This window comes from Brassica oleracea, chromosome C5 (genome assembly GCF_000695525.1).
Source record: "Brassica oleracea var. oleracea cultivar TO1000 chromosome C5, BOL, whole genome shotgun sequence".
Taxonomy (NCBI): Eukaryota; Viridiplantae; Streptophyta; class Magnoliopsida; order Brassicales; family Brassicaceae; genus Brassica; species Brassica oleracea.
Window position 1 is genome coordinate 17385561 of NC_027752.1, and position 14706 is coordinate 17400266.

The 14706-nt window shown below is 34.1% G+C and overlaps 3 protein-coding genes across 5 annotated transcripts; all 3 read left to right on the forward strand.

Annotated features, from left to right (window-relative positions):
• Positions 1-2556: 2556 nt before the first annotated feature.
• On the forward strand, positions 2557-4388 carry LOC106293279 (DNA-directed RNA polymerase II subunit 4-like). Of its 2 annotated transcripts, none has more exons than XR_001260431.1 (6): positions 2557-2995; positions 3168-3276; positions 3363-3442; positions 3525-3832; positions 3933-4001; positions 4108-4246. XR_001260431.1 is itself a non-coding variant. In XM_013728933.1 (6 exons), exons 1-6 carry the CDS (start codon positions 2947-2949, stop codon positions 4183-4185), a joined length of 417 nt encoding a protein of 138 aa, XP_013584387.1. In that variant the 5' UTR covers positions 2557-2946; the 3' UTR covers positions 4186-4388. The 2 variants fall into 2 exon arrangements, 1 of the variants encoding a protein (XP_013584387.1); XM_013728933.1 differs by lacking the exon at positions 3363-3442 and having other exon boundaries at positions 3525-3602; positions 3799-3832; positions 4108-4388.
• Positions 4389-6068: 1680 nt separating this feature from the next.
• LOC106293748 (probable WRKY transcription factor 20) lies at positions 6069-7677 on the forward strand. Of its 2 annotated transcripts, XR_001260626.1 has the most exons (3): positions 6069-6519; positions 6649-6964; positions 7171-7677. XR_001260626.1 is itself a non-coding variant. In XM_013729397.1 (2 exons), exons 1-2 carry the CDS (start codon positions 6928-6930, stop codon positions 7410-7412), a joined length of 279 nt encoding a protein of 92 aa, XP_013584851.1. In that variant the 5' UTR covers positions 6593-6927; the 3' UTR covers positions 7413-7677. The 2 variants fall into 2 exon arrangements, 1 of the variants encoding a protein (XP_013584851.1); XM_013729397.1 differs by lacking the exon at positions 6069-6519 and having other exon boundaries at positions 6593-6964.
• A 3979-nt stretch (positions 7678-11656) lies between these two features.
• Positions 11657-13119, forward strand: LOC106293707 (F-box/kelch-repeat protein At3g13680-like). The gene has a single exon (XM_013729368.1). The coding sequence runs from the start codon at positions 11835-11837 to the stop codon at positions 12963-12965; it is 1131 nt and encodes a 376-aa protein (XP_013584822.1). The 5' UTR covers positions 11657-11834; the 3' UTR covers positions 12966-13119.
• The last annotated feature ends 1587 nt before the right edge of the window (positions 13120-14706 follow it).

Sequence of the window (14706 nt, forward strand, 5' to 3'; positions counted from 1 at the left end):
GAGTCAACTTCGGTGATGGTTTTGTTGAGGTGAGATAGCATTGCCCCCACCACCATACATTAATTTTATCTTCATGCATGTTGATTGATGAATTTGATCCCTTTTGTTCTTGTACTCTGAGCCGTGCTTGTTTTCAGCAAGTCGACACTTCGGTTCTTGGTCTACCACCGAAAGAAGCTGCCGGGTTCCCATACTTTGGTTCTGAGATCATCCCCATTGGCCTTGAACCAGGTTTTTTTTTTTTTTTTTTTTTTTATAACTGTTTTAGCATATTAATCAGTATCTGTGCGCATTCAATGACTAGGAGAAAATAGGCCATAACATTTGATGGGCAGCCCAAAAAGCTATTGGTCTTCTGTAAAAGAATAATAACTTTGATGTTCAAATAAAATATATAAAACTATATATAAGAGTTTATGATCTGTAGAATCATGTCCCATACTCTTCTCTGAGCAATTATCCACTGCATTTAGGTTACACTCCGACTCTAGAATTTCATCATAAATCACTAAAGAATGGGTTTGGGGTGCACAACTCTCGAGTTCTATATCTGAGGTTGTCGCCTGTCGTGGTGGATGAACCGTGTTGAGGAGATTCGCTTTCATCCTTTTCTTGCAGCCTAGAGTGATCATCAGTGACAGACAATGCTCCTAATTCTGATGTGCTCCTTACATGTGCCGGTTATTTGGGAAGCACACACTTTAAAACTGTCCGCTGGCATGACACTTAGAGCCTTGCAGGTGTGACTTGACACGCCATATGAAGATGACATGCTGCTCAGGGACTTAGAGTTGGTATCATACCCTATGAGTATGGCTTCCTTTTCTTATAGAGGAACCATAATCCATGCAGATGTAGGTTTTGTGGAGCTTCTGAGGCTAATAATTATATCCCTTAAATAAGAAAAGCCCTCGTATGACCACTGGAGTTATTATTATCTCGAATAATGGGTGACTTCGTACTGACCGATCTCTTTATAAGTAAAGGACCTACTTCTAAAGAACCAATCTTCAAATCATGATACTTGCTCGTAGGAATCACCACACTGCTTAATGTTTTGTCGTGTCTTTAAGATTTATGCATCAACCATAGCATCAGGCAGCGATTCTAGCACATCTACCGCAGGAATTGTCTCCACAAAATATTATTTTTTTTCATCAAAAAACTCTTGAGAGTGTTTCAGTGGCACATGTACCACAAAACCTCCATAATTTCAAGACCGACGACCCCTTCTAAAAACTCATTGCGTAGATGATGACTAACAAGAGGATAACGCAGAAGGAAGTTGAAGCAGCCAACAATCAGAATGCAAACCCACAGGTATGTGTAGACAACTCGTCCCCACAGCTTCTGCAACGCTACCAAGAACTTGTTTATCTCGACCTTTACCCTCGAGCAAGTAGAGTCCACCGAGTAAACAAACCATTGCTGCTTTAGACAAGAGGGAAACACATCGCGGACGAAACAGCGGTTTCAGCGAATTTCTGACAAGAGTGTTTCACAAAAAGGGAGAAGCGCTCGACTTTGCGGAGCTTCACCGTGAGCTTGTTAACTAGCGAGTGATCAACTAGAAAGTTTGGTAAGATCAAGACAGCGGCGGCTACCATGAAAGCACCGAGATTGTACCGGAGGATTCGAACGGACTCTCTCAAGATCTCTAACGCGTGGAAGTGCTTGTGACTTTATGATTTTAGCTCCGTTTTCCGCAAAATGGGATTCGCCCCATTCTCCATTTTCTCGAGTGAAGTGTGGTTTGGTTTCACAAGCAATGAACAAGTTCTCCATTTTCTCGAGTGAAGTGTGGTTTGGTTTCACAAGCAATGAAACTGAAGCAAAGTGAATATCTTTCAGACAACCCAGATTGCCTACATATCAAAAACAAAAGTGGAGTGAATCAGTTGATCTCAACAACGCGTAAAGAGCATGAAAGCGATGGAATTTAAGCTGTTAAAGTGATTGAATACGCACAAGAGCGTTCAGATTAAGAGGTTTGGATCCAACCTTATAAGCTCAACAAATATTAAAGACGAATCTTGGGCTTGATCTCGACGATGTTGTCACAAGTTCCTTTTTTTGAACAAGAGAAAGAAAACGATGCCACAGTTGAAGGCAGAACAGAACTAGCGTGTCTCTGTCCCCTCACGCAAAAGATAATCAATCACGAACTTGAAGCTAAACCGCGAATCTAACCGAAATCTTAAAATTAATGAACCGAACCCCGGTTTGCGAATATCGTGTTTACAGCTTGACAAATTAAAAAATGGGTCAGATAGTGGGCTTCTTTAATAGCCCGTTATAAATGGGCTTCTTTGAAAAAAGTATCACGGAGTAAGTGGCAAAGATGAGAACAAATAGTACGGTGAAGTTGACTTAGAGCCGGAGTGAAGGAGTGACATGCCATTGGCAATTTAAGATGAGAGCGGCTGAGACACGATGGAGCTGAATCTACCTGAGAGTCCGAATAGAAGTTTACCAAGTATAATGTACAAATTCAATGCTGTACAATTAAGATCATTATTTTGCGAGATTCCATTTAAAATATTTTTTTATGTTAAGTGGTCATATTTCCAAAAATACCCTTAGATATTACAAATTTACTAGTTTCGGAAACCGTTTTCAAAATTTCTATGCACTTAGACCACCTCCATCGGAGGTTTTAGGAAAGGGTTCTAAAAAAAAAGATAAAAAAATAAATCAAAAATAAGCTAAAAACATAGAACCGGTGCTTAATATGACTTTTTAGAATTGGTGAGAATCCCTACATGTCACTTTAGTATTGGGTAATAAATTTTCCAATGTATCTCTTTGGGAATCTCTTTGTTGATGTTTTTTACGAAGTCAATTAGCAGTTGATTTTTCCGAAGGAAGAAGCTCGAGAGATGGAGGCTGCCGTTCTATTGAAGCCGGAGCATAGGCTCAAGTATCTTTTTCTCCTCAGCTTCTGCCATGTCCGGAGAAGAAGAAGAGAACGCTGCCGAACTCAAGATTGGAGATGGTAACCTCTCTGTTATTACCGTCTCTGTATCCCGAGCTATTGTATTGAAAAATTAGGGTTTTTTATTTTCTTCTTTTCATTCGAATTGGTCTTAGTCCATTACAATTCTTTTCGATTGATCTTACACTTTTACACTGAAATTTATGGGCTTGATTCCTTTGTTGGCAATCAGAGTTTTTGAAGGCAAAGTGCTTAATGAACTGTGAAGTGTCTTTGATCCTTGAGCACAAGTATGAACAGCTTCAGCAAGTCTCCGAGGATCCTATGAATCAAGTTTCTCAGTTAAGTCTTTTTAAAAAGTTTTGTGTTTTGTAGAGTTTCACTGCCAATTAGCAATCAATAAATTCAAGAGCCTTCGGTCTTGTAGACTAAAGAATTGAAGAATGTACGGAGATTTTTGATATATGTCTACACTGATGCATATTACTTTTAGATGCACGCTATTTTGTAAGTGTTTATGCCAGTTTCATTATCCTCAGGAAAGAAAATAGTACTTTACTGGTGATTGACTTTTGTTTACTCTTTGCAGAGTGATTGAGAAGTCTTTGCAGTATGTGAAGCGATTTAGTCGGTACAAGAATCCAGATGCTGTTCGACAAGTTCGAGAGTATCATCTTTCTGTATGATTAGTTTATTCAGTAGACCTAGTATTACAAGAATGCATTGATTATGCGTTTATTAGCACTTAACCCATGAATGAGAGAGTTTAATGTCATTGGTTCAATTCTTTAGTTTTGTGAGAGTATATATGCCGTATGATTTTGACTGCACCATGTGTGTTTACCTTAATTCAAGTTTCACAGAATCTTGAGCAGGCATCAGTTCACTGAGTTTGAGGTAAGATGTTTAAACCTTTTGAGATTGGATTTTTTATGGTCATCAGCTAAGTTTTTTAGACATAAGGTTTTAAACCATTGTGGTGGTCGTTATTGAACAGCTTTGCGTTCTTGGCAATCTCTGTCTTGAAACTGCTAAAGAAGCAGTGGCAATGGTTCCTTCTCTCAAAGTAAAAAGAAAAAAAAATCATTCTACTTTCTCTATTCCTAGAAAGAACAAATAGCCTTGTTATGTCCGTGTACTTTTGCGATGATGTAAGCTTCTGTTTTGTATAGACAAAAGGAAGTGCTCATAGTAATAAAGCGACCGAGAATATACTTAATGATCTCTCCCTTGTCAAGAGATTCGAGTAGTTGCGGAAAGTTCTCAAGATCTAAGATTATAAACATATTTCAGGGGACTACATTCTCTTTCTATCTGTTGATATCTGAGAGTTAGTATTTCATGTCTAAAATTATAAAGTTTTCATGCTCAGAATCTCTGTAATGACATCTTTTTAATATGTTTTATGTTATATTTACTAGGAAACAAACCCGCGCCTATTAAATTTTTTACGAAAAATTTAATTGTTTAATATTAAAAATGTATACACAACAAATGTATTTATAAATACTTTATAAAAATTAGTTATTTATTTTTATTATTTATTAACTATATATTTTTTATTATACACAAGTTACTAAATATATTACACGAACAAAAAGTAAAATGTAATTATTCTAAGCCTACATTATATTTTGTTTCAAAATATCCTCACACAATTTGTTCATGATTGTGGTTACATAATTTGGATAATGTTTGAACTGCATGACTTCAATTCTTTTAAAATTATTTTGACCATATATCAAGATTTGAATTACACTAAATCCATTTGTATGATAAAAAAAATCAAAGTCTTCTTCTTTTCTTAAATTAAGATACAAGACTAACAAATTTTTTTTTTTTGTGTTTATATGTCTTTTTTCAAAGATCTTTTAAAGATTTTTGAACAATGAATCATTCTCTTTTTCTAACAATTAGATTCTAATATTTTTTTTACATATGCTAATGTCTACAACTCTTTATATAGAGAGTTAAAAATCGCAACCAACAGTGGCAATAGTTATTCTAAACTTATAATAGTTAGCACCAAAAGTTGCAATGGTAACACCAATAGTTGTGATGGTTAATCAAGAATTACAATTATTAACAACGATAATTATAATGGTTAGCAAATAGTTATGTCAATAAAGATTTGCAATCGTTTATATAGTTTCAACTAGATGTCTTTCTGCACCATGTGCAGTAAAAAAATTTAAAATATTTTTTAACAGATAAATATAAATTATATTTTAAAATAAAGTTTTATTAATATTTTAAAATTTCTTTTTCGTATCAATATTTTAATATAAATTTGATTTAATTAAACATAAAAAATACATTTAAGAATATGCATGTATATATTTGAAATTATAATCTTAGATAGATTTTTTTATCTATTTATTTTAATTAAATATATTAAATAAAGTTTTAAAAGCTGTATAATTACCAAAAATTAAAATTAAACAATATTTATAAAATTTGTAGATATATAAGAAAATAATTATTTTAAGATTAAATTTTTATAATTTTCTAAAAAAATTGTATACATTTTTGAAAATTTTAGTAATAAAATTGTATAATTTAAAATTATATAACCCAATTTCGAAATTTTTATAATGTCATATTTGAATATATTTATTTTAATGATGATTTATGAGTTATTCCCATATTCTAAAAAAAATTCCAAAAATATAAATTGACATTATATGAGTTATTACCATATTTTAAAATATTACCAAAAATAGAAATTAACATTAAATGCAATTGCCCATGTCATATTAAGCTATAAGACATGTCATATTTGTTTTGTGAAATTGATTGTAGAAATGACATGTGGCAAAATCACTTCGCAAATATAGTCTAGGGAATTGTTTGGTTGCTATAAATTATTACAACAATTCATTTATTTAACAATATAGAATTCTTACAGAATGGTATTTTGTCTGTTTATAATACTTAATATGTGTCACACTCTTTGGTGAATGGTTATATATAAGGAGAATGCGAGAGTGACGAACAATAGATAGATTCGTGAAAAGTTACAATTCCCAAAAGTGTGTATTCAGAGAAATGATAGTTCACAAAAGAAATGAAAAGATATTTTTTGCATTAGTAAGTATATGAACTCATACTTTAATTGATCTAATAAATTCTATGAGTTTGATTGCTTGTCTTGCAGAAATTAAAAATGCATGTGAAAAGGTGCATTGTTCAAAAAATTATGTAAGCATGTGAAAGGATGTTTCTGCATTATTCTACTACGAATATGGTGGGCAAGGGGATGTCCAAACCCTTCTTCTTATCGTCGAGTTTTTATCAAAGAGAACAAAGCTTAATGATTCAAACAGTATTTAAGGCGTCATGGAGCTTCCATTGAGGATGCAGTCGCCATACTTGTTGAGATCCTTACCATCTTGAAACTCGCCATCTATCAACCAGAAGATATTCCCTTGCTCTTCAGTCTTTACATTCGCTGACATTCGAAACGTACACATATATAGCCTCTGCATGTATGATTAACCTCCATTCACTGGTGGTCTTGGTATGCCTACACAAGAAGAAAGGGTAGGTAAGTATACTCAAGTAACAGGCGTGAGGCATAGAAGGTAACTTTACCTAAATCTTAAAATATGATTGCATGAAATTTCCTTGACAAAACCTGTAATTACATCTGTTTATTCTAGTCTTTATTCCTGCATACATATAAGGGATCTGACGTCTACAACTTGTCACAGGCCATTGAGCAAACTGGTAAACCTGAAGGACCTCCTACAACTGACGGTGGTGGTTAAGTTGCGGTGTCAGATAAGAATAAAGAGAACCAGGACGATGATGCTTGCTTTGAAACAGTGATTTGGCATGATCAAACTTTCTTATAACTTTTTGTAGGAGGTTGGATGGGACACCATGGAAATAAAAACACTTGTTAATCATATTCGGGAGCCTCAGGTTGTTTTTCAAACTCTGAGTGAGGTTGACATACTGTATGATGGCTAATTATATGTGGCCTAAGTATGGGCAGAAAGTCGCAAGGGGAAACCCAAATCCCAGGTTCGTATAACCACAAACCTCTTTCTTCGCAAGTGAACATACACAAGCAAAACTTGTAGTCCAATATCATTTATAGCTATAACAGTTTAGTCTTTGTCTTCAAGGGCTAGTTGTTTGGTTTGTGCATAAAGTCTTGATTCCCTTTGGAACTGGGTTTGGAATATGGGAGATATCATCCTTTGTAATGTTCCTTTGGCTTTTTGTAGGAATACTACAAGTGCACAACCCCTGGATGCCCAGTGACAAAACACGTGGAGAGGAATCACATGATCCAAAAGCTGTAATAACAACATACGAAGGCAACCACAATCATGATGTCCCCACTTCGAAGTCTAGCAGGGATCATGACACCAAGCCTCGGTTCAGACCAGATGAAACAGACACCATCAGCCTCAATCTTGGTGTTGGAATCTCGTCTGATGGACCTGACTACAGCCACCACACGTAAATATTCTCGTCAAAATAGTGAAAGGGTGATAAAGAGAAACCGAGATCGCATGGATAATTTGTTTAAGCGTTCAACTTCACACCTCGTATGTTAAAATCAAACTGTTCGAGTAAGCCCGAGAAAAAGGCAGAGATATACCAAACTCCGAACCAATGAATTTGTGAAAGAGAGACAGATAGGAATATAGACAGGGCAACGAAAACCGCAAAATCAAATTCAATCCGGAAATAAACAGATACGATGACTAAAGTGTAATTGATCCAAATATTAGGAGGTGTTATTGGTTTATATATTTTGATTGATTTAGAAATCCATATAGTATTTATAAATCCAAGTAAAATATGCAAATCCGGAGGTTTTCCTTCGGATTTGAGTCTTTGTATTTTTAACTAAAAAATCCAAACAAATCCATTCAAATCCATTATAAAATCAAATATATTAGTAAATCCGTACGATTGAATAACACTTGATTTGATACAGAATTTATGAACCATTAAACCAATAACACATGATTTTAATACAGATTTGAAAATCATAGAACCAATAACACTAGATTTAGTTCGGATTTTCAAATCCATTAAAATACAACAACCAATAACCCCTACTTAATATTATTCATTAATAGGATAATTACTTTTATTGTTTTAAGGTTTTAATAGTTTTCCTATTTTAATTAGGATTACGGTTTTATGGCTTTTGTGTTTTCATATAAATAGCCTTATAGGCTTATAATTGTATTTAGTAATTTTACGATGATTTAATAAGAAAGAGATTTATAAATCTGGCTCTGATAACAATTGATATAGCGGAAGCTTCTAGGTATTGTGAAACTCTTCACAGTGCTTAATCAAAAGCTCTTAGGGTTGAGAATACTCTTCTCAGTGGTTTATAGAAACCTCTTTAGGGTTTGGAAATATTATTTCTCGTGCTATAAAGCTCGTATAAAATTTATTTCTTATAAAATCATCATAAAACTGCATACAACTTTAAGCTTGAACATCTATTTATAATAAATCACTAATCTTAAAAAACCCTAACCTAATTTAATATAGGAAAACCATTAAAACCATAAAAGTAATTATCCTATTAATATTATTCATTAATAGGATAATTACTTTTATTGTTTTAAGGTTTTAATAGTTTTCCTATTTTAATTAGGATTAGAGTTTTATGGCTTTTGTGTTTTCATATAAATAGCTTTATAGGCTTATAATTGTATTTAGTAATTTTACGATGATTTAATAAGAAAGAGATTTATAAACCTGGCTCTGATACCAATTGATGTAGCAGAAGCTTCTAGGTTTTGTGAATACTCTTCACAGTGCTTAATCAAAAGCTCTTAGGGTTGAGAATACTCTTCTCAGTGGTTTATAGAAACCTCTTTAGGGTTTGGAAATATTATTTCTCGTGCTATAAAGCTCGTATAAAATTTATTTCTTATAAAATCATCATAAAACTGCATACAACTTTAAGCTTGAACATCTATTTATAATAAATCACTAATCTTAAAAAATCCCTTTGGATTTATTCCAAATATTAATATTATTCATTAATAGGATAATTACTTTTATTGTTTTAAGGTTTTAATAGTTTTCCTATTTTAATTAGGATTAGGGTTTTATGGCTTTTGTGTTTTCATATAAATAGCTTTATAGGCTTATAATTGTATTTAGTAATTTTATGATGATTTAATAAGAAAGAGATTTATACGAGCTTTATAGCACGGGAAAGAGTATTTCCAAACCCTAAAGAGGTTTCTATAAACCACTGAGAAGAGTATTCTCAACCCTAAGAGCTTTTGATTAAGCACTGTGAACAGTATTCACAAAACCTAGAAGCTTCCGCTACATCAGTTGGTATCAAAGTCAAACAGTTCTATTATCTTGATCGCAGATGCATCTACAACAACAACAACTAGCTGAAATCGTGGAGGAGTTTAAACATGATGTCAGCAAGTTTAAACAAGATATCAATAAGGCTTTGAAGAAGTTTGAACAAGATATCAGCAACGCTTTGGAGAAGTTTGAACAAGATCTCTGCAAGGGATTTAATAAGTTTGAACATGCGTTAAAGAAGATCGAAGAAGCACGAGCTCAAGATATGCAATTGGAAGATGATGAAGATGACGAGAGTTTTATCGAAGATGATGTTCGTGTTTTCGACTTTGTCTTTAAAGATGGGTCCTTTGAAAATCGGAGCCATGCAAAAATAGAGTTTAATCGTGTTGATGAAGATTTTGTGCAGAATCTTAATAATCTACTCCGTGCAATCTTTGTGCAAAATCGGATTTGTGAAGATTTAAGTTACAAACAGATCCGTGCAAAAATCGTGCAAAACATGTTGTTGAAGATTCGAGGAAGATTTTTTCTTGGAAAACGATTTGGAATCAAAGACCACGATCAAGATTCGAGGACGAATCTTCTCCATACCGGAGAGAATGATGCAGGGAATATTTGGATTTATTCCAAATATTAATATTATTCATTAATAGGATAATTACTTTTATTGTTTTAAGGTTTTAATAGTTTTCCTATTTTAATTAGGATTAGGGTTTTATGGCTTTTGTGTTTTCATATAAATAGCCTTACAGGCTTATAATTGTATTTAGTAATTTTATGATGATTTAATAAGAAAGAGATTTATACGAGCTTTATAGCACGGGAAAGAGTATTTCCAAACCCTAAAGATGTTTCTATAAACCATTAAGAAGAGTATTCTCAACCTAAGAGCTTTTGATTAAGCACTGTGAAGAGTATTAAGCACTGTGAAGAGTATTCACAAAACCTAGAAGCTTCCGCTACATCAGTAATCATTCTCGAATAATCAAACACAATAATGTTTCTCAATACCACAAAAATCATACGGAAAGGCGATTAACTTTTAACACACAAAAAAAATCAAAAGTTTCAGAAGATTACCTTCATAAACAAAGCTCCAATGATCGAGAATGTTAAAGGCAACTGCAATGATTGTTAATGGTGGATGACAGGGAGATAAAAATTCTATAATTAAAAAATCGAATCAAGAATCAGGAATAATGAAAAAGGAAGAATGTCAAATTGGTTATCAAATATAAACAGAGGAAGAGCTTCGAACCATGGGTAACAACTCAATTAACAGAAGCAATGTTTCACTATGGACACAAAACTTCGTTAGCGTCGGTTGGTTAGCGTAGTCTTCGTCAATACAAAAGTTACGTCTAATCTCGACCCGTGGATTAAAGGGTATGCTAATCTCAGCCATTGGATTAAATTCTGTTTTAAATAGATGACATCACCTAGAAAGAACATGATCCTTGGATTAGATACCGAATCAATCTGAACCGTTAGATCTTCATTTTATTTTCCTATAAAAAAATGCTGACATTAGAGGAAACAAAAAGTGGGTTTACTATTATATATAGATTTAAATTTTTATGAAATCCAATAATTCAACTTCTAAAAAAAAATAAATTTAAGAACCTTAAAGAGATTCTCCTATTGGACCATGACAAATTTAATTACATTAACAAAAGTTCTAAACTTTACAAATTACAAAATTAATTATTAAACTAATCATTAGAACCCATCATGGGCTCTAACCATTAGACATACTCTTATTTTCTTAACTGCTTAGATCAATCACATTGTTTTTCTCTTTCTTATCACATTAAAATGGGCCATGCTCAATAATAACCCGTTATAAATGGGTTTTTTTGAAAAAGTATCACAGAATCTTTCCCGTGAAAGAAAGTGGCAAAGAGGAGAACGAATAGTATAATGAAGTTGACTTAGAGCCGGGGGAGTGATACGCCGTTGACAATTAAGATGAGAGCGGTTGAGACACGATGGAACTGAATCTACCTGAGAGTCCGAATAGAAGTTTACCAAGTATAATGTACAGAATCAATGTTGTACAATTATGGTCATTATTTTACGAGATTCTATTTTTATGTTAAGTGATCATATTTCCAAAAGTACCCTTAGATATTACTAATTTACTAGTTTTGAGAACCATTTTTAAAATTCCTATGAACTTATTCTCTTAACCGCTTAGATCAATGACATAGTTTTTCTCTTTCTTATCACTTTTCCTTTTTTTTTTTTAAGCTTTTTCCTTATATCTTCTGCCTAAAAAATTTTAAAAAGAACACAACTCAACTTCGGATAGTACAACGCACTTCGCTTTTCTCCGTGTCCGAAAGTTTCAATTTTTCGATTTGGGTCATCTTTTTAGTTTTTTAGTTTGAATTTACCGACCAAGAATTCAATTTTTCCTTTTCAGTTATACAAACCAAACGCGGTTCTCGTTTCCTTATTAGCTCCTAGCGCTATTAATATAAAGAGGACACGATCGAGTAGAGAGAAGAAAGAAGAAGAAGAAGATTAACATAGTTTATATACAGCAAACAAACAAGCAAGTTACGTTAAGAAGGTGGATAGGATGAAAACAATAATGGATCTTCCAGAGGTTCTGTTAACAGAGGAGATATTGGCTAGGGTTCCATTGAATTCTATAAAATCAGTGCGATCTACTAGCAAAAAGTGGAACAGTTTATCTAAAAAGATGATTATCGGTAAAGCCGCAGAAAGGAAGCAGCAGTTCATTACGGAGGGATTCGTGATAAAGGATCAGAGGGTTTGTTTTATGAAATTCAATCTCCAAGGAATCCGCATCTACCAAAACTCTGTTCATCCGTGCAGCAGCAATGAACAAGTAAGTATACTTGATCAAATCGACATATCTAAAGTCATTCACTGTGACGGCTTATTACTATGCGTCGCCAAAGACGAGCTCTTGGTATGGAATCCCTATTTAGGACAGACGAGGTGGATCCAACACAGAACAAAATTCGAGGGGTTCGAAAGTTTGTCCTTGGGATATGACAAGAAGAACCGTAATCACAAAATCTTGAGGTTTTGCTTTGTTCCTCTGCCAGGCATAAGCAACTCCATTGTAGGGTTCGAAATCTACGATTTTAGCTCTAATTCATGGAAGGTTCTTGATGTCACTCCTCCCGAATGGGGGATAAGGCATTGTCGACATAACAGCGTGTCTCTCAAGGGTAATGCTTATTTTTCTGCAGTGGAAAGAAGACACGTTCCCCCATCAAGGAATGTTGAAGAAGATTTTTTAGTCTGTTTTGATTTTACAACCGAGTGCTTTGGACCGCGTCTGCCTCTTCCTTTTGACACTGGCGATTGTTTTGGAATTCTCGTGTCTCTCTCTTGTGTTAGAGATGAGCAGCTCGCGGTCTTGTTTCAACGCTGGGAGACGCATGAAAGGATTGATATTTGTATTACCACTAAGATTGGTCCTAATTCCGTTTCCTGGACCAAGCTTATGGTAGGGGTCCCTGGTTTTATGCTTGACCTTTATGGTGGGAGTTTTTTCATTGACGAGGAGAATAAACTTGCTGTAGTTTTTGATCTAGACATGAGATCTAGGTTCCAAACAGCTCACATCATTGCAACAGATTATGGATACTTGAAATCTGTTGATATCAGAGTTTCTCCAGCCGATTGCCCACTTGTCTACTCTTCATATGCTCCAAGCTTAGTGCAACTGCAATAATTTGTGTTTTGTCCTTTCTCATCTTTTAAAACTTATCACTGTCGAGAAGAAGATATGCTTCATAATTTTTTTTCCTTTTTTTTTTTTGCATTTGGATTTATGTTCAGTGAATGAGAAATTAAGGAATCAGTACCACATCTGTTAATAAACCTCTACTTGTTTGATAATAGTTATTGGGAAGAACATACATGGAAAACTTTGTTTGATATAAACCTCTATCGTATTCGTTTCTAAACAAGTTTAATCTTTCATTGATGCAGAGTAGTAGACACACTCGTGTGTCTTACAAACAACATAACATATAATCGTGATGATACATCGGAATTCATGTGCATCAATGTATTGCAACATCACAACCAGAATATTGTAATTCAAAACCTGGGAATTACAAAACTTACATTTTTGGAATCTAGCTAAACAAGGTATTGCAACAACTACGTTAGTTTCATAATCATATAGAACGTGAAACTACGAGGTCATTAGACACATATTGTAAGCACACCAAATTGTTACATTGGCGTTTCTTGCGTGGTAAGTCACAGTAACCGTGGAGCTGGGTGGATCTTACGAGATGAATTTGGCAATACTATTCTACACAGTCGTAGAGCTTTCTCTAATGTGAGGAGTCGTCGAGAGGCCGAGCTAGCTGCTCTTCATTGGGCAGTCTCAGCATGAATAAGAATAACACCCGCCCGAGGAGAGTCATATTTGAATCCTCTTGTGTGTTGGCACGAGAATCTCTTTTCCATCCTAGAGACTTTCCCTCATCAATGCAGTTAAAGAATTTACATGGACAGGATGCTCACTTCTTTTCACGAATATCATGTACGGCCGGAAAAAAATGCAGTTGCTCAGGAGTTAGCTTGTAGTGTCATTCTTGAGGAAGCTCAACCTTGATAGGGGAAGGCACATACCGGTGGGAGGTTGGCTTACTCTGTTTCTTTCTTTATTCTCTCTTTTAATGAGTCGTTTGAATAGTTTCGTATTTTTCTGTTCTTTGACCCGTTTGGGTCTGTTACCAGTCTCGTAAGTTTTTAGTCTAAGCAATCGTTGGCAATAAATAACGACTTGTATCCGTGATAAATATTAAATACTAGTATGGATGTGCATGCCATGTGAGAAATTGAAAGCCAAAATGGATCGATGAACAACCTATATTTCAATCAGCCCTTATTGAATTTAACTGTACATTGAACGTTGACATAATCATTCGCATCACGATTCTTTAATAAACTTGCTATTATGAGATGCAACCAATCAAACATTTGTAATTTCAAACATTTATAAAGGTGGTAACACTTCCCCTCAAAGGAAAGTGGGTGATCTGATCTTTGCCAGTCTAGCAAATAATCCAATATATGCCAGCATCTTCTGATTTCAAGTAACACGTGCGAGAGTTGGAAGGTCGTGTATTATAAACGGAGTAGATATTAGTATTACTCACCAAAGTGTTAATTTGTTAGAAAACTCAATAAATCCAATAATATATTCATTATTATTGAACTTAATTTATTTATTCTTCTCTTTCGTCGTCTATTCATCATCTTTATTGTCAGTACAATAAAACATTGACGATATTTATATAAATCATAGACCAATGTCCAAAAGAAATGGACGTGTGAAATGTTGCAACTTCAATTTCTTCACACTAAAGATCGGTTCTTTTTACTTTGTTTTGAAGTAGTCATATAAACTCAGGATCCACTTAAAGGATACTAGAAATTTTCCAAAATAATATCAT